The 23,901-nt window shown below is 37.5% G+C and overlaps 1 protein-coding gene across 2 annotated transcripts in view; it reads left to right on the top strand.

Annotated features, from left to right (window-relative positions):
• Positions 1 to 23,901, top strand: part of ARHGAP18 (Rho GTPase activating protein 18) — a 70,428-nt gene that overhangs the window by 13,076 nt on the left and 33,451 nt on the right. For both annotated transcript variants that reach the window (XM_081314124.1, XM_081314125.1), the window contains exons 2-4: positions 11,936 to 12,135; positions 16,035 to 16,270; positions 20,539 to 20,611. In XM_081314124.1, coding sequence (XP_081170250.1) covers positions 11,936 to 12,135; positions 16,035 to 16,270; positions 20,539 to 20,611 — 509 coding nt within the window. The remainder of the gene's footprint in view (positions 1 to 11,935; positions 12,136 to 16,034; positions 16,271 to 20,538; positions 20,612 to 23,901) is intronic.

Here is a 23,901-nt window from a genome sequence, read left to right as displayed (position 1 = left end):
GCCATGACAAATCTAGACAGCACACTAAAAAGCAGAGACATCACCCTGTCAACAAAAGTGCGTATAGTCAAGGCTATGGTCTTCCCAGTTGCAATGTATGGCAGTGAAAGTTGGACCATAAGAAAGGCTGAGCGCCAAAGAATTGAGGCCTTTGAACTATGGTGCTGGAGAAGACTCCTGCGAGTCCCTTGGACTGCAAGGCGATCAAACCGGTCAGTCCTAGAGGAGATCAATCCTGACTGCTCTTTAGAAGGCCAGATCCTGAAGCTAAAACTCAAATACTTTGGCCACCTAATGAGAAGGAAGGACTCACTGGAGAAAAGCCTAATGCTGGGAAAGATCGAGGGCAATAGAAGAAGGGGACGACAGAGAATGAGGTGGCTGGATGGAGTCACTGAAGCAGTAGGCGTGAGCTTAAATGGACTCCAGAAGATGGTAGAGGACAGAAAGGCCTGGAGGAATGTTGTCCATAGGGTCGCGATGGGTCGGACACGACTTCGCAGCTAACAACAACAACAAGACTAGATACAAGGTATTGATCATTAAAGCCTTAAATTAGGCTTTAATTTAGGATACTTGAAAGATGACCATCCCACATATGATTTGCCCACATTTGAGTTAACATATTTTCTTAGACTTGATTGGATGTCACAGTCCAACACTGCAGAATTTTGGGGCAACAGAAATGTATGTATGGAATTCTCATTCATGTTTTAGCCACATCTCAACCTTGGAATAGCATGTGATGCTAGTGGTTCAGTTCAGTTGTGCTTCTTTTATTTTTTATTTTAATCTTCTTCTAATTCTGTGTTTTATTTCATTTAATTTTAACTAATTATGGCATTTCAATTGATTGTAATATTTTAATAATTTTCATCTATTTTATATTACATTTTAAAATTTACACCTTTGGAGATTGCAACAAGGAAATCCTTTATTATTTAGTATAGTTACTTATTTACTGCACAATATAATAATTATAAAACACATTCTGTCTCTTCTCCCCCTCCCACCACCAAGTTTAAAATCTATTGATTTGTAACTGAGTTCTAATAAAGTAATATTTCTCTTGAATCATTATCAACTAATGTTTACTTCATGAACACATCCCTATAGTCTTTTAAACCAGAGGTCCCCAACCTTTCGGGCACCAGGGACCAGTTACGTGGAGAGAGGATTTTCCGTGGACCAGAGGGGACATGGTTTTGTGTGCTGCTTGCATCTTGTGGATGGGGCTTTGCTTGATTGTGTGGCCCGGTTCCTGGCATGCTGTGGCCCGGTACTGGTCCACGGACCGGGGATTGGGGACCCCTGTTTTAAACAATACAGAAGTGAGTTGCCATGTCTTCCTTCTAGCCTGTTTCTTCAACTTTCCAGTTTAGTCTGCGGGAGTTCCATCCAGGTTGTCCAACCTTGTTTACCTTTTTAAGGTCACAAAAAGTCAGCTAGATATGGATTAGTATCCAATATTTTTCTTTTTTTCCTTCAGTTGTGTCTTTTAGACCACATGCCTTTAGGCAGAGACTGTACTATTGATCTTTATAAGTTAACATGGGAGCATTTTTAAATGCAGGATACAAATTGTTAGTGCTTGCTATTGTTACCTTAGAGTCAGGGAATTACAAGGTCGTAAAAAAGGGAGCCTTCTTGTTACCTTAACCCCACCCTTTACATGCATCGCTGCATATGCAGTGATGCTTTCAGTACTCACCTCTCCACCTTTAATAGCTAGAACAGTTTTATTGTGAGCTTCTGTTCAACTGGATTTGTTCAGAAAGTAAAAAATAGTCGAAGAAGTCATTTATTTATTAAAACATCAGTGTAAGTGGATATAGTATTTGCCTATTAGGGATTCTTTTTAGTACTAAAAGATACAATGTACATTTGCATATTCAACAGATGTGATTTGCAAGAAGAGATGCAAATTGGATGCCGACATAGTAGCAGATGCAAATTCAAACTTTTCTGAGTGTGTGATCACAATTTTGAGAGAGAGAGAGCGCTCTGTGAGATGGTTTGTGACAATATTGGATACTAATCCATCTCTAGCTGACTTTTTGTGACCTCAAAAAACTAAACAAGGTTGGACAACCTGGATGGAAGACTGCTAGGAACACCTGCAGACTAAACTGGAAAGTTGAAGAAACAGGCTAGAAGGAGGAGATGGCAAATCACTTCTGTGCTGTTAGAACAGGGGTCCCCAACCCCCGGTCCGTGGACCAGTACCGGTCCGTGGCATGCCAGCAACCAGGCCACACAAACAAGGAAACTAACTGAGTTTGAAAAAATATATATCAGTACAGCTGCTGAAGATACCCTATTCACTGAGATAATTCATAATTAATACTCTTGTGGATACTAAGGTATTTTGCACTACCTTAAGCAATGGTTAAAAGTTACTCAAAGAAATAGTGCTGTTAGATCCTGAAAGCAAAAATAGCTATATGTTTTAGTAAAAGTGTTGGTCAAAATTGCTTCAAATAAAAAAGGAGAAAAATTACATAATTATATTAAGCTTTGGCATCTCTGTGAGTTATTTAATCTTAGAAATATGCTAAAATTGTTGACAAGGATTTTGGAAAAGGACAAGTAAGCTCTAGTCCAGGGGTCTTCAAACTTGGCCCTTTTATGACTTATGGACTTCAATGCCCAGAATTCCTCTCCATCTACTTACATAGATAAGTAGGTATTTATGGAAAGGTCTACATTCTTGATTCAAATGGTTTCTAGGGTATGATATATTTTATTATACTTTCTGACTCTAAATTGATAACTGGGTGACTTTATGTCTTGAGCGTAATCCAGTTATGATCTTTAACCCATTAACAATTTAAGAGGTATGAGGAAGAAGTAAATATAAAAGTATTTATAAAAGTTGATACTCCGTTTTGCTTTCAGTTTTATAAACACAAGGACTGCTAGTTCATTTATTTAATCTATGTTGAGGAAGCCTCCGAGTTCAAATTTTACAAGTCCAGTCAAGGTGGCTGATAAGATAAAAAACATGCATGTGATAATAATGTTATAATAGCCAGTGCTAATGCTAATTCTGATAACAAATTAAAAAACATGAACGCAATCTTGTATAGATATAGATGAAGGCATGCCTTAAGATACCTTGTCACTGAAGTTTCTATGTCTAAAGACACTGTGAAGGAAAATGCATTGTAGCAGCAATCCACCTGGAATCTCATTCTCACCTATAATGCAGACGTAACTGAGTTCGGTATTCTTCCTCAAGCCACAATCCCCACTTGTACTTCTTGGTAAGTAATGAATCCATTCCTGAGCTAGAATGAGAAGTGAAACTCTGTATAAAATCAGTGTTATTGGTTTTTGTGATCCCAGCATCTCCATCTTGTCTAGATTTCATTTTGTCTCACTATATCTACCGTCTGCCTTCAAACAAGAGTTCAAGAGTTCCCCAGCCTCTAGTCCCCTAAGAGCAACAGAGGACAATTGCAGGTTAGTACTGCATAGTTGGCTATGTGCAGAATTTGAAAAGGGTGCTACACAAAATACACATACAGTATATGTATAACTCCTCATTGTGTTAAAAAGCTGCATTCTTCAAAAAAAAACTTGCTACAAGTGCTTTGAAGGCTGTCCTTAGTTGTCTCCACATGCACATACTGCAAAGGTAGCAATAACACTTAGACTTATATACTTGTATGCTTTATAGCACTCTTGAGTGTTTGAGTCAGCATATTGCCCCCAACAATCTGGGCCCTCATTTTACCAACCTCGGAAAGATAGAAGGCCGACTGAATCTTGAGTCCTGTCAGGATTGAACTTCAGACTGTGGGCAGAGTTAACCTGCAATGCTGCATTCTAACCACTGGGCCACCAGGGCTCCAAATGCTTCAATAGTGGTCCCACTGCATCAAAAGATGCTTCAGTAGTGGTCCCACTGTGTTTTGCAGCTTTTTTAAATGGAAGTTTTGTGCAACGTTGCATATAACATGTATATGGGAGAGACTTTATCTCATGAGGTTGTTCAGTGTATCAAATTTCCAGTTTTCTGGTCATAGCTTCTTTTAAAATCCCCATCTGTTTCCCCTTTCTAAATATTTCAAATGTCTAGGTGTCTCCTGCCTGTCTGTTGGAAGAAATACTTGTACAGTGTATCTTCAGCAGTTAACTTGTCTTGCCTCTCCTTGAAATACACTTGGAAGGATGGTGTGGTGTACCCAGCTTGCCTGCTTGCCAGATGTGCTGTTGAGGGCTGTGAATGTCCCAAGTGGTTATCGAAGAACCAAGTGCCTTGACTGCAGTTGGATATTAGTGTGACAATCCTTGCGCCATAGAAAATGTTTAAGCAAAGCTATTGAGAACAGTCCATTGTTGCTATTATTACAGTAGCTTGGGAGGCAAGTCCAAATGTTTGTCTAGAAGCCTCTACCATTAAAAGCCAAGGAGGAAATGTGAAAGGATAGACCAGAAAATATATCTTGCCTGTTATAACTTGATTTGGTGCTTCAGAGAGGGGATGGAGTGTGGCAGTGTCACCAACTTCAATTGTATACCTAATCTACTTAATGCACACTTGTATGCTGAAACCATTTGAATAAAAAATATCCACAATATCTAAAAATGTAGACATGTTATAATTACTACAAAGTAAATAAAGCAGTGTTCCCTTTGTTAGTGTAGTGCACTTGTTTTTCATTTTTCATCTGCACAAATGATGGTTATGCTGTGATTCATATGTCAAAACTAATAAAACCTTTGCTAATAGACCTCTAAGTAGATCATTACAAGTATGTAATGAACAAAGTACATTCTGTCACTATATTGGGCTAGCTATTAATTGAGATACATCCTTGACTGACCTTGCCATAAAATCCTTGGCTATGTTTGAAAGGATTGTTTTGGAACAAAAATGATTATAGCGTATAAGTTGCTGAGCTTTATCTCAAAAATTAAAGAGACAAAACATGGTATTTATAATTGCAGCACACCTTCTAAATATAAGGATCTTCTAAGAAGTACAAAAGATTGATTTAGGTTAGAATGCTAATGTGAAGACATTAAGGACATTGGAGTACAGTGTATGTTCCATTTCTCCAAAGAAGTGTACACAGAGTTCCTTAATTCAGATTAGGACTGTGAGCAAAGTGGAGAAAGATCTGATTCAGACTGGATTTAACGTAATGTATTGGCTATTTCTGAAACTCTGCACTTGAAGCTTAAGGTTACTTACACATTGTGCTGTTACGTGTCAGATTATTGTAGGTAAATGAATAATGTTCTATGGATTTGAATTGTAAGTGGAAAAATATCAGTTAAGGTTCCAACTAGGAGTAAAGTAATTAACAGAGGGTGAGAAATGCAAAATGTTTTTCACCTTTTGTCTGTTCGGTTGTACAGAGGAAATCTGAACAACTATTTTGGGAGTTATAACATATATCCGGATAAAAGGACATTGTTTGGTCAAAAGAACAGCTGCATGCTTTGTCAGCATTTGAGTCATCCTCAAATGCACGTTCATTTATAGCAACAACATTATGAGGAAACTAAAATACAAAACTCTGGGCATTAAAAACTGTAAGAGTATGTCATTGTTTAAAGACCTGTGAGTTAAAATACTTGTTTTTTTTCCTAAACATGAAATAGGCTTCTCTGCACCATAGAAAACAAACTATTTTCGACAAGCTTAGTCCTCCTACTTCAGTAATTAATATTCTGTATGAACAGGGATTGCTTCTAAACAGCGAAGTATTTGTTTTCTCCCAGTATCCATTATATTTTTTAATGTTATATTTATGCCCAAAAATATTATCTCATTGCCATTAAGTCTCAAGAATTTCTCTGAAGGAAAATGATGTTTCTTGAACAATAGTACTACATTCATCTGCGGAAGAAGTGGAGAACCCTTTTTAAAAAGTTTTGTAATTGACTTTTATATGCCCTGTCTCAGTAGTATTACAGTACTTGGTTCAAACCTCTAAGGTAAACTGGTGTTTGCAAAACATTTCTAATTAGTCTATTTATAGGTGACTCTCCAAGGGAGGTTAGGTATCTTTTTTGTCCTGGCACTTAACTAAATAGTGCTTGCTAATGGAGTTGTTCCCATGTCATAAAAGATTCTTTAAAGTATAACAGAACAACAGAGTTGGGAGGGACCTTGGAGATCTTCTAGTTGAACCCCCTGCTCAAGCAGGAAACCCTACCATTTCAGACAAATGGTTGTCCAATCTCTTCTTAAAAGAGCCATGATGGCGCAGTGGTTAGAATATAGTACTGCAGGCTAATTCTGCTGTCAGCAATTCGATTCTCACCGGCTTGGCGTTGATTCAGCCTTTCATCCTTCGGTAAAATGAGGACCCACATTTTGGGGGCCAATAAACTATAAACTGTTTAGAGAAGACTGTAAAGCACTATAGGACCCAGATTGTTGGGGGCAATAAGCTGACTTTGTAATAATGCCGCTTGGGCCCCCCCCCGAAAGCCCTAATAAGCAGACATAGAAGCATAGGGGGCTGAGATAGGATGGGGTCATTATAAAATACAATGCAGGGGCTCTTTGCATCCAAGATTTAGAAATAAGCATCAAGAAATCCGTTACAACACAAAGAAAGGAGAAAAAGACCTAAGATTAAAAACCCTTGGGCTATTTTAAATAGGGGGTTTGATTCTACAATAGCTGATCTTCATTATTAAGGCTACTTGTATCTGCCAGAAACACAGCATGTCTATCCAGTGCTTTTGACTCTTCTGCTGTTAGTCTGTGGGTGATGATCGAGTTTCCAGAGAAAGATTTACTATTGGCCCCGAGTCATCCTGAAAACAAACACGTTTTAATATACTTCGCCAAGCAGTATTATTTACGTACATAAAATTTATAAGCAGACCATCACAAATTAATTACTTGAAAATGAATTTTAAAAATTGTTTTAAAGATTTCCAGAGTTCAAATGCCCTAAACATAGTACTAGAATAACAACTTTTCACCTACCAGTAGTGCTGAAATGATCTATAAGAGGTATAGGCAAACCTCCTCATAATAGCATAGAAAAACTTTTGAAAAGCAGCAGAAAGATCAGGATATGTACATTGAATAGAATCCTTTAATTAGCCAAGTGTGATTAGACACACAAGGAATTTGTCTCCACAGAAGCTCTCAGTGTACATGCAAAGCAATAGAATAATGATAATCATGATAATCATAATACTACCAATAAGAGGGGAGAGTAAATAAGAAGGATAAATGATGATACTACAGCCATACTACATGGATAAATACACATAGACAATAGAGAGCACTGTGAGAATTAGGTGTTCAGGACAGTGATGGCATGAGGGGAAAAAAACTCTCCCTCTGTTTGGTTATTTTGGCCTGCAGTGCCCTGTAGTGCCGCCCCAAGGGAGGAGTTAGAACAGTTTGTGTCCAGGATGTGAAGGGTCTTCAGATGTCTTCTCAGCCCTCTTTCTGAGCTGCGTAATCTACAGGTCTTCTATGGCAGGGCTTTTCAACCTTTTCACCCATTGTACCACTTTTAGGATATGGCAACATCCGAGTACCACCAGTCGCCTAGCAAGGTATCAAAAACTTGATGACCAAAAAAAAAAAAAAGGAAAAAAGTGATGAAGTACAGGTAGCCCTCAACTTACAACAGTTCGCTTAGTGACTGAAGTTGCAATGGGACTGAAAAAAGTGCCCCCCAAGCCACAGCCGAGCAGGACACCTGCCCGCCCGCCCGGTGGTGCTCTTCCTCCTGTCCGAGGTTTTCATTGTTGTGAGCATTTCTGTTGAGGATTGGCAGTGGGGGTGGGGTAGGGGGGTGTTTGGTTTTTATTTCCCCCCCCCCATCTGCTGGGTGGTTGCAGCAAGTTTTGGTCACTTCACATGACCCTGGGACACTGTGACCGTCATAAATATGAATCAGTTGCCAAGCATCTGAATGTAAATCACAAGACCCTGGAGATGCTGCAACATTCCAGCTGATCGGCGCTTCTTCTGGGCTCAAAAGTGCCTGGATCAGCGCCGAGCTCCAGCTGGAGACTGGCACTGATTCTGGTGCTTCCGCTGAGCCCTGACAGCACCGAAGAAGCGCTAATCTTGGCGCTTCCGCTGAGCCCTGACAGCCCTGCAGCTCCAGCCATCTCTCACTCAGGCTTGTGCGGTGCTGCCACCAGTTCAGCTCATTCCCCTCCCCTGCTACCACTTTTCTAGGATGGTCGCATACCACCTGCCAGGTGCCAATGTACCACAGGTGGTACCCGTAGCACTGGTTGAAAAGCCCTGTTCTATGGAAGACAGGCAGGTTGCAGTTGTTCTTTCTGCAGTCTTAACTATACATTAACCAGACAGTTACAAATGACAGCTTCCTGGGGCAGTCTGAATTTCCGTAACACGTTTTTTATGCCTTTTTAATGATGTTTTTAATATTAGGTGTCCATTTTAACTCCTGGGAGATTATAGAACTCAAAAACTTGAAGGACTCTACTGCTGATATTGTGCTGTTGAATATAGTAAAAAGTGGAACAATAGCAGGGCTCCTCCTAAAATCCACTCTCATCTCTACAGTTTTAAGCATGTTAAGCTCCAGATTGTTCCAGCTGCACCACAGGGCCAGTTGTTTAACCTCCTGTCTATATGCAGACTCATAACTGTCTCAAATGAGGCCTATGACCGTTATGTCATCTGCAAACTTCAGTACTTTAACAGAGTGATCTTTAGATATGCAGTCATTGATATATATAAAGAAGAGGAATGGAGAGAGCACACAGCCCTGTACTAATTGCCCGGGTACTAGATGTAATTTTCCTTAGCTGCACCTGTTGCTTTCTGTCAGAAAGGCTAATCAACAGGCACAGTAAGATGAATCAGTTTAGAGTGAAGAATTTCTGGAGTGATGGTATTGAATGCTGTGCTGAAGTCTACAAAAAGGCCCCATGTATAGGAACCCTGGGGATTCAAGATGTTACAAGATGAAGTGTATTGCCACAGCATCATCTGCCGATCTAGTTAGGCAAACCGCAGGGGGTCTAACAGTGGATCCGTGATGACTTTCATATAAGCCAGAACTCTCAAAGGTCTTCATAACTACAATTGGCCTATAGTCATTCAGCTCCCCTGGAGGATTTCTTAGGAAACAGGAAGATGATAGAATGTTTGAAGCAAGAAGAGACACAACATATCTCCAGTGATTAAAAGTTAAAAATCTGTGTGAAGATGTGGCCAGTTGTTCAGCACAGGCTTTTAAACAAAAAGGAGTTACTCCATCTGGGCCTGGTGCTTTTCTGATTTTTTTTTGTCTATGAAATAGATAGATGGCAAGATGGCAAAAGCTAATCCTGGTTCAAAGCTATTAAAGGTGTTAACACTTTCAAAGGAATTGGGCAAGGAAATGAAGTTGGGATTTCATACTGCTAACAGATTACCAAAGTGTCCTGTCAGATCCAGTCTTGGGTACTTGTCTTGAAGCCCTAGATAATTATTAGATTGTCAGAATAAATTTTAGTAAAGTATTTCCATCCTCTATGCTTCAGGTAACATGTCAGCCTAAGATAATTTTTATCTGCCGAGGTCTCTCATGTCAGTGATGTATTAAGAAACCTCCGTAGATCGTATTCTTTATTTTTAAAGGAAAGGTAATCCTTCCATAACACAATTGAAATATTCTTCTGGGTCTTGAGTTGTGACTGAGTATATTCAATTTTACCTGCCCACTACTGTCCCACAATAATGGTTTCTTAAACTTCCTTGAATTTTGAAGACAAAGATAGAAAGCGTGACCACGTCATCTCACATTGGTGAGACTTCACGCCCAATCCCCAGATAAGCACTGTCAGTCTTATGTAGGTGTAAAACAGCAGGAGGGAGAGAGTGGATTCCTTTGGGATGTCTTGAAGTACTGTGGGGTTGAGCAGTGAAGTGAAAGCCAGGAACTGAATTGCTGTTTGAAAGAGAAATATTTGTTATAAAAGTCACTGAGTTTTAAGAATCTGAATCTGAGTTTCAGAGTATCGAAGAGTTCTCATGTGCTACAGTTCCCATATCAGCAGTTCTCACTTCAGACAGACATCTTTTTCTCTCTCACCTAGCCATTATCTTCCATTGCTCTGTCTTCCTTTTGAGGTGGGATGTTACAAAATATTAGGCCCCCATGGAACCTCACTGCAGACCTACCCACCAAATATAATGCAAAGGAATTCCACTCTTCCACAAGGGTACCAGCATCAAAAGAGGAGCAGAAATAAGGAATTTCCATTCCACTGAAAGAAACAACAAATTAAATTGGATGCCTTTATTGGTAGTCTGTTAGTCTGAAAATTTTTTGCTAGGGAATATTTAAAGGGCATACCAGTGAATTATTAGTACTTGTGAAAGTAACATATAATACCAGCTTAATGACCACCACATTCTTGTGTAATGATGATTATTTCAGTGTACTTCTCAGATAAAAAATTTGCTGGGTCACTATTTAACTGCATATAAACACTTTTAATGCATGTGTATCCCATGGTAACAACTTTGTTTGTGATTATAAATGTTAGTTTCTTGGGCTAAAATATGAAATATCAGTTATGTAAATTGCATTTCATTGATTCCTTATGTGCCATGAAGTCATTTTCGACTTCTAGACAGATTCTCTCCGTGATGATCTATCCATAACTTGTTCTTTCAAGTCTTCCAATAGGGCACTCATTGCTGCTGGAACTGAATCCATCCACCTTGCTGCTGGTCATCTTCTCTTTCCTTCTACCTTTCCCAGCATTAGAGGCATTTCCAAAGAGCTGGGTCTTAGCATAATGTGTCCAAGATAGGATAATTTGTGCCTCGAGTGAGAACTCATAGAGTCTTATGAACAAGCTGGACAACAAACTGGATTAAACTACAAATATAAGCCTTTATGACAACAGAAAAAAATAAATTATGCATGTGTGTATGTATGTACACGTTAAGTAACACTGTTAACATTCATTATTTTCAAATATGTGTGCAGATCTGGCAAATTTTAATGCAGTTGACTTAGAAAGTTACATTCTTAAGCTTGTTTAATGGGAGATACAGTAAGCAAATTAAAGCATGCCACAGCTTTGGACACCTCAGGGCATTGAACTTGTTTTCTTTATTTTAGCTCAAGTTGTCTTGGGAGAGTTTATTCATGTTTGAAATACATCTAAATACACTCAAAGGATGTGATGAGTGTTAATTTTAGGGGAAACTACTGTGGAAAAATATGCTGCTTTTTCACGAAAGACAGTGGAAGTCAGTGGAATGTTGATGATTAATGCTTTTAAAAAAGCATTTTTCTTAGATTTAGAAAATGTTTTTGTGTTCACAACATTGATGTGTTTTTTAAAAGCATACATCTTAGTATCTTACTTGCATGCCCATGTCTTTTTCATTGTTGCCTTCTGGACTTATAGCCCTGCAAAGATGTGGCTTTGTTACTGAGATTTGGGATCCTTGTCTGTAGTGGAGCCTGTCCAGTATATTGAATGTTGTGGAATGTTTCTGTAACTCAGATGCTGTTTATTTAATGGTTTTAATATTTTTCCATATTTTATATACTTTTATGTGCTTTAAATTGCATTTAGTGTATTATTTTTGATTGTGTTTTAAGTGCTGTAAGACACAGTCTCATGCTTGAGATCGGCAGCTTCAAGCTGAAGATGTATGTACGTACGTATGTACGTGCGTACGTACATACATACATACATTCATACATAGTATTCCCAGCTGTCTCCAATTCAAGTACTAAGCAGGAATGGCTGTTATCTTTTGAGCTTGGATAAGGTAGGCCAATGATGCCATCTCTTGAGGCTGAAAAAAATGCTTAATGCTACTCAGGAGACAACTCTCACCTCTGTGGTTTGGCATGAACCCATGAGGTCATCAGGATTGGGTTTCTTGTAGACTATGATGTCATTCTGGGCTTGTTCCACAGATTTAAGTTTTTATTTTGGTGTGTTTGTTTTCTAGCCGGAGGTCTGGTCAATATACAATGAATCATGATAACTCCAAGAAGCCTTCAGGGAAGCTCCCTTGCGAGCATTCAGGATCTCAAGATTCACTTGATGAATTATCCATGGATGACTATTGGAAAGAACTTGAAAATATCCATGAAACAAGAAGTGGTAACCATGAAGAACGTGACCTGGTTGTGGTGAAAGAACCTGATGGTAATTACAGTTAAACAATGAAATTATTCCATAGATTTGGAAGGTTTGGTTTCTGCTTCTAGTCTAGGTTTGTGTAATACAGATTTCAGATTGGTGGATGTCTCCAAATCTGTCACCTAGTAATGGCATACTGGTAATAATGTCAAAAACACGGATGTGTTACTATAGATTACTAAGGACTGTAAGGAAAGATACTTCCTTAAATGGCAAATAATTTCTGTGTGGAACGTATGGCTGCAATATGTGCAGATAGCTTTAAAGAAGGATTATGAACAGTTATTTATTAATTATGACACTGAAAACCAGAACATACATTGGAGTGAGTTTTGATTCTGGGAATTTGGTTGCTAGATATATAAAGATGCTAGATATATAAAGCTTTAATTATACCCAATAGACTGGTTCCTTATGTTTCCCATTGATGTTGAAGGTTCTGATTTTTGTGATGCTTGCTAGCTATGTAATTATCTCCAGTCAGAATGTGCACATTCATCATATAAAAAGTAATAGGAGTGGAGAAGATAATGGAATAAAATACAAGTCATCTGTTTATATGCTTTACAAGGCCTACATCAAACCAGGATCAGCTTTACTTTTGGCAATTAGCTCCTGAATAACTATTTTATTTTTCTGTCATACTAGCCTCTGGTGAGGATAGTACAGGTAGTCCTCCGGTTACAAGTGTAATAGAGCCTGCCCATTCCACTCATAACTCGAAAACTCATAGAGTGAATCTCGTACCTTGAACGAGATCACTCCCTTGCTCGTTAAAACACATGTGGCTCAATAAACGAACATGAGGTATCTCAGGGCGGGAAGGCCACGGAGGGCCTAGTGATGGAACAGGCCCCCAAGGCCTTCCCAACCCACTAAGATACCACATGCTTCTTCCTCCCTTCCTGCCACGCCGGATTCACCTGGAAAAGATTCATCTCCTCTCTGCCACGGTTTCTGCTGCCGCCCGGATCTGAGGTTGAGGATGCTTGTGCAGCCCCCCCCTGTGGCCCAATCCAGACTTCGGAGGCCTTTTCCAGGATGCTGTTGCCCGGATCTGAGGCTGGCGAATGCTTCTGCAGCCCCCCCCACATGGCCCGACCAGGGCTCCAGAGGCCTTTTCCAGGCTGCTGCAGCCCGGATCTGAGGCTGGGGGATGCTTCCACACCCCCTTAGCCCAATCTGGGCTCCAGAGGCATTTTCCAGGTCTCTGCTGCCCGAGTCTGAGGCTGGGGAACGCTTCCGTGCTCCCCCCCCGCATCGCGATCCAGGTGGCAGCAGCCTGTAAAAGTCCTCCGGAGTGCTACGTAAGCATCCCCTGGCCTCAGATCCAGGTGACAGTGGCCTGGAAAAGGCCTCCGGAGTCCCGATCCAGCCTCCAGAGGCACGTGGAATCATCCTCTGGCTTTGGTTCCATTCTCTTGCAGAGAACAGAGGCCTAAAGTAGCATGAGATCACGTGAGATCAGTAGCATGAGATCTCACCCCACTGATCTCGCGTGATCTTGCATTACTTTAGGCCTTCATTCTCTGTGAACGCACCAAAGGCCTGGAGCAGCCAAGAAAACAAAGGATCTTGATTTTCGCAGGGTGAGTATTCAAGGCCTGGTGCCTAGGGAGACCCGGGGCGCAGGTGGGGAGGGAGGGAATAACCAGGGTGAATGTTGCAGAGCCACTGTGGTTGCCTGTAAGGGTGAATGACTGCTGTGGTGCTCCAATATTCATAATTTCGGGACTTGATTGTAAGCACTAGGGGGTGCTCATCTCGTGACTTTGAACAAGCGTTAAGTGAACACTCGTAACCTATATTATAGCAATTTGAAATATATTGGAACAACCACAACGGATTTTTGGATGTGTGCTCAACATTATTATAATATAGACTTTGAGTAGCCATTCATGATCAAATATTGATCAGCTTTAAAAATGTTCCTTTAAAAAAACACCAAACCAAAAATATCAACAGTGTCCTAGAAATTCAGGAATATTTTCACTGTGTTTTAAAAATCAGTACTATAAAGTAGTCTGTACTCCTGGTTTCTTTATTTATGAAACTGAAATTAATTGAATCCTAAACTGCCTGGAATGTAGTATAAAAGATTTCACCATTCCATTGGCTGGTTCACAGTAATGTGATATAGATAATTCCTGATATGATACTGCCAGCTTTGCTTCCAGAAAATATGTGCAACCTTTATTGCCCATTGGTTTATAGTTCAAAAGTAAGAAGGAATTTCAGCCATTATTGATACTGGATTAGGGCCAAACCATAGCTGAAGTAGCAGGAAGTTGTTGTTCCTTTTTTATATAATTGTCTTGTAAAGCTAGAACCTGCAGTACAACATCCATTTGTCATGCTTGAGGAATTTTGCTTTTAGAAATGATCTAATGCTTATTTTTCAACTATTTCTAGTGTATAAAAATTTCTCATTTTTAGATAACACCTTTTAAAACTTAATAGTGTCACATACTTATATGTTAAATGTACAATATACAGTGTTGATTTAATGCTAAAAAAAGAAAGGAAACAATGATATATGATTATATGCCAGATAATACATTAGCATTATGATTTCAGTGCTGCTCATATACAGTAACTATTCTTAGAAGTATGACACACAATCATGTATTTTATTATTAGGAGTATTTAATTCTTAGGGTTTTTCACATTGCCAAAAGATATAAAAACTGTAATCTTGCAATAAAATATTGTACAAATACTAAATTTTTAATTTTGGAAAGATGGGGATTGCTAAAGGAGCAATAGTAGCGAAATATTTTGTGGCAAATATAACAAAATATAAGCACAAACAGCTTTACAAATACTTATTATTTATTACTCTGTTAATTACACCTAAATAAAATTAATATTTTATTGGAATTTTTCCCCAATAAAATATTAATTGTACTATTGTTGTGATGCTATGGACTCCTGTATTCCGAAAAGTATTAAAGTGTTGCCAGCTAGAAACAATAAGTAAATTACCCCCTTACTAGAAATCACTAAGGAGCAAGGAGAGCATCAAGAAAGACAATTGAATGTTGCAGTACAATAGTCCATTTGCACTAAGAACTCTTATTAGTTTGATAACCTTTGATTAAATTGAGTTAACAGAGTTCTCTTAAGAAAACAAGTTGCTTAGAAAGGGTAAAAAGTACAGAATTAAATTGGGGATTCTGTATATGATATATTCTGCTGCAATATATTCAAATCCATGGAACAAAAGCCACACATTTACAAGGAATTAATGGAAAAGAGAAGTGATTGTTTCAGTACAGAAATAGAACAGAACAGAACAGAATAACAGAGTTGGAAGGGATCTTGGACGTATTCTAGTCCAACCCCCTGCTCAGGCAGGAAAGCCTATACCAGGGGTCGCCAACCTTAAACACTCAAAGAGCCATTTGGACCCATTTCCCAGAGAAAAAACCACTGGGAACTGCAAAACCTGTGCGCACGCGCGCGTAGACACACAAGGAGGGCAACTTGATTGAAGAGTTTAATTAAAAAGAAATAGAGGCTGCTGTGCATGAGCTCGCTCTCTCTCTCTCTCTCTCTCTCTCTCTCTCTCTCTCTCTCTCTCTCTCTCTCTCTCTCTCTCTCTCTCTCTCTCTCTCTCTCTCTCCAAATGGCTGGGAGCCGCAGGAGAAGGCTGAAAGAGCCGCCTGTGGCTCCAGAGCCACGGGTTGCTGAACCATGGTTTAGGTCAAGTGTTTTAGCCTCAACATGATAGGTTTGAAATTTTTTAGCCATGTTTGAGCTGAATCACCAGTTGTGGTCTCTTTTCTTTTTTTAGTCCATGTACTATATGGAAACTATTTTCATTTTTATGTTAAAAAGCATAGGGTTAAATGTAATATAAATTGAATCATACATGCATGCCCTTCTTCCCTTTATTTGAGTAGAGGGTGAATTGGAAGAAGAGTGGTTAAAAGAAGCAGGCCTGTCAACCCTCTTTGGTGAAGCTGCTGGAGATTCCCATGAAACTATGGTGGTTTTGGCTACCTTGACCAGAACTCAGGCTATAGCAGTGCAGAAGCGAGTCGACACCATCACCCAGACAATGAGGAAGAAAAACAAACAGTACCAAATTCCCGATGTGAGAGAAATCTTCAAGCAACAAAATGAATCAATGGAAAAAGTAAGTTCCTGATCTGGAGCTTTGGTTTGGCATTTCTGAAAAAGCTTTTTAACTCAGTGCAGGGTAAATGAGAAGTGAAATGCACTTTTTTCAGTTTTAGCAAAACCCACAGCAGAGGACATTTCAGAAGAGCTGCAAACAAAAGCTGGATTTGCCAAGATTTATTTATTTATTTATTTAAACAGGGTTGATTGCCTATGTAAAGGACCATGCTTACTTTTCTGAAAGTGTGCCTTATTTTTTTTTCTTTTTTTGAGGATTCTATACTTTGAAGTGAAATTAAGCAACTTTTCAAGGCATCATATTTTAATGTAGATTAGAGGACCTGAGTTTTAGTTTGATCCTTGTGTCTTTCGTTTAAACATGAATGAGAAAGGATGCAACTTTTGTTTATGAATAGGCAGTTGCATTGAAATCAATTTGCATGACTCCTGCAAATTGATTTTTCTGAATTCAAAATTCCTCAGTAGTTCTGAAAATCAAGAAATCTGAATTAATTGCTCATATCACTATTTTACAAGTAGAGGAAAAATATTTTCTGTATAGAACATTTAGAATGAAAGAAATGAAATCCCTACTTGGTGATGTCATTCAATTAATTCATATTTAGGAGAGACCAATACAGTGTTTAATATTTTATTGAATTGTATACAGCTACGACATTATGTTAATTATTGAGGTCAGTGTAATGTAGTGATTGCATTGTTGGACCAAGACCAAGAAGACTTATTGTGCATTCAATTTGACTCTTAGCCTTATGTCTAGAGGAAAGGCAATATATAAATGCAATACATAAATAACAAATATTGAAGAATGGGTGGCAAAATATAAGGCAACAGAGGCAGATCTATAAAATCATTAAAAGTCAAGTTCAGTGCAAAGGAGACATTATTTTTCTAATGTCCCATGAATCTTGATGCATTCTGCATCTCTGTCGCATATGAATATATAGTAGATGCTTGAGACTTTTGGTATTTAAAAATAAGAATATGAAAAAGTATTTATTTCTATTAGGAACAAAAATAGGAAGTAGCAGATTATCTTAAAATATATGTCTTAAAAGTTAGGGGCTATTATGCAGCACATTTGTTTTAAGAGATGTAATTGAGATCATATACAGCATGGGTGTCAATCTGCGGAGGCCGCACCCACTCCAGGTCCAGCAATGCGAAAAAAGTTGTGACGTGTGACACGTTGAGTTTGACACCCGTGATATACAGTACAGTAATGCAGCAGAATGTATTGGGCATTTACATGACCATTCTTTTTGTTCTGTGCTACTCCTATAGTTCCTTTCAGAGTTTATGGTTTGTTCATGATACTGATTCAGCCCATGTCACTACAATTAATTCCCTGAATTTAGCTTCCCCTCTTGAAAATAGAGAAGTCAGGAGGAGAACAACAAATTAGTTTCTGCATGTGTTAGCTGTGTGTATACTGATTTAGTGAAATGATTGAGAGAGTCCCTTTAGAGTAATAAATTGCATTTTCATTCTTTGGTACCATCAAAGAATCATGAAGCATAACGATTTGTATAAAATATTTGTAAATAGAAAAACACTGTTTTATTTTGTTTTTCTTTCTTAAACCAATAAGAAATAAGACAAATAACAAATGTATTATTGTGAAAATATTGTACATAGTTAAGAGATGGATTTTATTCTGGAGCAACCAGAATAAAATAAGATTAGTAATGATAAGCTATGAAGGAATTTTGATATTCTATTGGAAATCCAATGTAGATAAGATCTGGATAAAAATATGTGCCACCATTGTATTAAGCAGATTTAACTTACATGGATTCTTTCTTTTAACAAAGAAGGCAATATTTTATTAACTCTCCCATTTAAAATCTGTCAACGGGGAAGAATTGAAACTATGTTGAAAATAAAAATAATTTCACTGTTCCGCTGTTAATTCATATCTAGGGTGCATTTGCTATTACACGGTTTAAGCGTGTGAAAGTACAAAGTAAAATAAAATCTAAAGAAAAAGCTAAGCTCTCTCCTCATTTTCCAGTTCAAAATGGGTATTCTGTAATGTGAATCATAATCAGTATCAAAGGATCAAGAAAAAAAACAGTTTAGAAAATCAATGGATAGGCAGGTGAGGCAAAAATAACCACTTACCTCTAAGCCACCCAGAGTTGGCACTCTGATGGCAAATAAATAAATCCCCCCCAATTTGCTATTAACAGGAAATTTTCAAGAAATGACTCGCCTAAATTGGCCAACTACCAGAATTCTCTGGGATCTTGGTTTTCCTAGGAAATTCTTAAAAAGAGATATAAACTTCTTTCATTTAACAAAGAAAAGACATGTGGTTCCACCAGATTTTAATTCCAGTACAAGAATTATAAAGTGACATTTCTCTGTTTTGAGTCACTTATCAGTTTTGCAAGCAATGCATAAAAAATAATACAACTAAAGTTAAAAGAGTAATCCATTATATCTTTATGGAAATTATATTAAGATTCTCTGAACATTCTAAAATTCCAAGTATTCAGGTATTAACTGTATTCTTTTCCCGTGAAAGTCTTTTTTTGTATCTAAGCTGTAGTTTTATAGGTATTAAATATTTAATAAAAGTTCAAAATCCTTGTTAAGAGCAAAGTTGTTCATTAATAAAGAAAATTGCTAAACTCTGTATACAACACATCATTTTAGTACTGTTTAAAAGTTTAATCATATTGGTCTCTGGCTTTGTTTTCATTAGCTTTTTATCATTTAGAGTTTTAACTGAAGCATTGCAGGCCCATTTCAAATTTGTTTTTATGTATTTTTATTTATGTATGTATCAAATTTCTTTACCCATCTCCCTTATAGAGGGGCTCTTCACGTATAATAATAGATGTGCTTGTGTTAGTGGTTCTTATGCTATTTTTCTACTGGTTCTTGGGTTATTTTTCAATAGTTAAGTAGGATCCTTACCTACTATTTCTGAACTGTTTCCCTATTGCTGTCTCCTCTGAATGTACAGTGTAATGAGGCTTCAGTTACAGGAGTTGTGAATTGGCACAAATCACATTTGAATTGTTGATTCAACTTTCAGAAAATCAAATTGATTTGAATCAAAATAATTCAATGTGTTCAACTGGAATATATTTGATTTGATTTGATATGGTTCAGAAAGCTGGTTTGGTCCATAGATCTGAGAGACTGTAGAATCAATTTTTAATTCTACTTTTAGTAAACTATAGATAGAGCTATATTGGTATGAAGAGTGTATTAGTTATGTTGTATCAATCATCCCATGTATTGCAAAATCTACATCTGATTTCTTTCAGATAAAAGATGCTCCATTTCAGTGGTTAGATGGCTTAGACATTGGTATCTAAATATAGATGTTTTTAACTTTCATATTTTACACTGTTTTAATTAATGCAAAATGTTAACATATATTGTAAATCCATGTATTTATGACCTGCACTAAATAAGATAGATAGATAGATAGATAGATAGATAGATAGATAGATAGATAGATAGATAGATAGATAGATAGATAGATAACCTTTATTGTCATTTTTACTGTGGGCACAATGGCACACGTTTAAAATGAAATTTAGTTGCTCTCAAAATGTACACATAACACATTTAAATATATTTCATACAACATACGTATAGACCTACACTCTTACATATATGTAACATATAAATATTAATCACTGTCCATCTTGAATACATAACGGAAGGAGGAAACTTTAGAGTTCACAAGGACTGTATGGAATAAAACTGTGACTGAATCTGGATGTTCTGCTTCGGATACCACGAAGCCTCCTCCCAGAAGATAACAAGGAAAACAGGTTGTGAAGAGGAGGTGTAGTGTCCCAGACAATCTTGTGGACCCTGCTCAAGTAATGCTTATATGCTATGTGCTGGATGGAAAGGAGGGAACTGCCAATGATCTTTTCAGCCATCCTCACCACTCTCTGCACCGCCTTCCTGTCTGAAATAGTGATGATTCCAAACCAGACTGTGATGCTGTATGACAGGATGCTCTCGATCGTCCCTCTGTAGAAAGTGGTAAGAACAGGGGAAGGAAGTTGTACTTTTCTCATGCGACACAGAAAATGCAGGCGCTGCTGTGCCTGCTTCACCAGTGTCTCACTGTTGAGTGACCAAGCCAGTCTACTTGTTAACTGCACACACAGGAATTTGATTTTTGTTCCCTCTCTGCTTAATGCTATTTATTAAGTAGAGCTTATCATTGGTATTTAGTTTTCAATACTATGTATCTAATTATTAGTTTACCTATTTCATATATTGTAGGAATCTGGGATTGATCACCAGCCTGTAAAAGCAGAAGGGGAAAAAGAAAGTGTACAAGAAGAAGCCAAGGAAGGTAAATTTTTATTTAAAATAAAATCTACTTCACTATACTTACTATACCAGGTGAGCAGCATGACCACTTCTCTTGAGAAATCCTGTTTATATAGCATAATAAGGCAAATATATTGTTAGTAATATAACAGACCATGGTTTTTAGAAGCCTGTTGGCTAAAAAGAAGCTCTGGTTTACCTGAGCACATTAGGTCAAAAGCAAATATTGCAGTATGGGGGGGTGGGTGTTCTTGGGCACAGTAATAGATTAAATATTTTACAGATATGTTAAAAATTCATAATCATATGGATGGGGTCAGAGATTAAATATATGAAAGGCCCAGATAATCTTCCCTTGTTCTACTCAGAGTTGTAGTGCTTTCAAGATATGACTTGGCAACCTTGTTGTGTGTGTTTTGAAGCAGAGAGGAAGCCACATATGCTTCATATGTTCAGTCCAATTCAGAATTAGGATATTAAAATAGATTTTTAGTACAAGTTTTATTAATTTTTTAATATATACATTCAAATATTTGTGAAGCAATACGGTCGTTGGGTAATCAAAAGTAAACAATATCAAATAACAAGTTATTTGTAAATAGCTCAGGTTACATCAACAAGGATTCCCTCTCTGATTCCCTTAATTATAACATAATCAAATTAATCAAATTAATACATTTCTAATTGTGACCTAGTCAATTAAAAGAATTTTCAATATATTTTCACTAATACATATCAATATCCTATTTTAAGTTTTACCTAATTGCAATAAAATAATCTAGGGTAGTCTACGATAAATGGAAGAAAGCTTACTTTTTGGGTAACCCACATTTCCCTGTTTCAATAAAGAGTAATTATCCTGTGTACAAAACAAACATTGTTCATTTCAAAACATTCTTACTTTTTACCAGTAACATCTATTTATCATCTTAACAATTCACCAATTATAGCGAAATATCTTATGTTATAGCTTTCCAAATTCTTTAATATATATCAATTCTAATAACCAACTTTCCTTTAAAGGTTAAATACAAGATGAGTTTCTGTCTATATCATTACAACTAATATATTCTATATGTCTTCCTAACTGTTCATCAATTATTAAAATACTATCTTTTGTTATATCATTTCAGATTCTATAATATAGTTCAGAGTTGCATTCTAGAAGCTTAATTTTGTTTTCCCTTACGGATCTAAAATCTAAATGTAAAATCAGTTTATATTTTTAGAGATTCCCCTTAATCCATTAAAAATATTTTTTAAACTCTATCCTTAGGAATCTCAAAAAAGAGACAAGTTCAGTTTTTTAAATCTAACTCTCGCCTTCCTGTTGTGCCAATCAGGCTTCCCTTTTGGCATCTTTAAATTCTCAAATGTATGTCCCTTTCTTCCTACACCCCTTATTTGAATCCAGGGAGACCATCCAAATATCAGTTTTGCAAAGAAAGTGTCCCCTTTGTAACCATTAAAATTTTGCTTTAATAGCTCAGTTTTTGATGTTTGATGTAATATAGTTGTCATTAGATCAGTCTGGTCTTTTTCTTCTTCCAATTCCATCTGGGTTAGGTAGAAAGTAGTAGCTGGTGTTATGGTTGTCATTTGATTAGCTGAATCCTCAACAAAGTGTATCTGAAGGCCTTTAATATCTTCACTCTTAATGTTGCTTCCTTCGGGTGCTATTGCTTTTTGAGTTGTAAGTTTTGTAGTTGAAGTTGAAATTTGGACTTTAAGGTTCTCTGTAGGTTGCATTTGTTGTTCTTTGAAGTCTCCTATTTTAGTGTTACTTTCCACTTCTGTTTGTTTTTGTATTATCAGTTCCTCATTTAAGGTCAGAGTTTGATTTGGTGGCCTTAGGTTGTCAGATTTATCTTGCAGTTTGGCTTTAATTTGCTCTGTCATTGCCAAAATTGTGTCCAGTATCAGTTTGTAGTTAAGTGGTGGGATGTATTCATCCATTTTGTTGTTGTTTACAGCTAAATCTTCCATGGAGGCTATTTTAATGAGAGTCAATGATTATCCACCTCCAAAAGAGTTGTTTTCAGTGCCAGGTGCTCCCACACTTATCTTTAAAAGTAGTGTCAAGGACAGCTCTGTTATTCAATCAGCTCTCACAATAGAAAAAAGATTTACTTGCTGTACCACGTTTTGCCACAGGATGTCATCAATAGCATATAGAATGCAATGTAGAAATTTTTCCCCCCAAATTAATATAAAACTTTTGTAGCATTAGTCTGTTCGTTTTTTCCTTAATTCACAGCTTAAACAGAAAATAGGGTAGTAGATCGCCACAAAAAATAGAAGCTTTTTAATAAGTACAGATAAAATTGCTTAATTTCTTTGCTTAGTCACTTGATTTTTTTTAAGGCTTTAAGGTTTTGAAATTTATTCCCCAGTTATATAAACGCCGTTCTTTCAGAGAAAGGGGAGGAAATTTTCAGAAAAGTCCCACAGGAAGATGGTTAGGAGAATAAGAAAGGTAAAGTCTCACCCAGGTCCTCCAGATTGCTTCTTAGTGCTAGGTAGTGCTTTTGGCTTTTGGCAGGAAGTGACTTAGTGATCGGCCATCTTAATGGCCGGTCTCTTCTTTGGGCCAAAGGAGCTGCTCTAGATTCAAGCGGAGGGCTGCCGCTCTTCTGCGATCACAGGAGGGCCTCCTCATGGTGGTTGCCCCTCTAGGGCGACTTTTGACCCTTTTCAGGATCCTCCAAGGAAGAAAGATCGGACGGCAGGGAGCGGACTCTTGCTGCACGTCCGGAAGCACTGCATGTGCAAACCAGAATGATATTAAAATAGATTAAGGAACCATAAGAAGAAATGCAATGAAGACAGAGATGGATATACCATAATCTGTAATTGCCAATCTATACTTGTTTTAAAAATGAGAGAAGAAAAGCAACAAAAGAAAATAGTAATGTGTCTGAATTAATCCTAAAAAGTATATTAATTTATGATCAGGTATAGCGACAACAGCCATGGAGTCTTGTACGTAGAAAATCAATCAATGTAGTACCATTAACAGACATACTGCAAAATTCCACGTTCAAGTTCAGTAGACAGTGACAAAGTCCAAAATGCACCACATGTAATATTATCAACTAAACAGTGTGTACACCTAAGAACATTAGTAAAATCTTTCTTCCCTCACTTAAGCCATCAGGCAGCCATTTGCTGGTAAGAACTGTTTCTAGAATGGGAAGATTGCCAAACTGCTGGGTCAGCATAAGGCTGAAAGGGGAAGTTTGAAAAATGCAGGACTTCTGCCAATTAAACAGACTGTAGAATCTTAGCTTGGAAAACAACCAAGCATTTAAG

The sequence above is a fragment of the Vipera berus genome (assembly GCF_964194415.1).
Source record: "Vipera berus genome assembly, chromosome: 1".
Taxonomy (NCBI): domain Eukaryota; kingdom Metazoa; phylum Chordata; class Lepidosauria; order Squamata; family Viperidae; genus Vipera; species Vipera berus.
The sequence above is the reverse complement of the archived record's forward strand: the minus strand, read 5'-3'. Positions and strand labels throughout refer to the sequence as shown.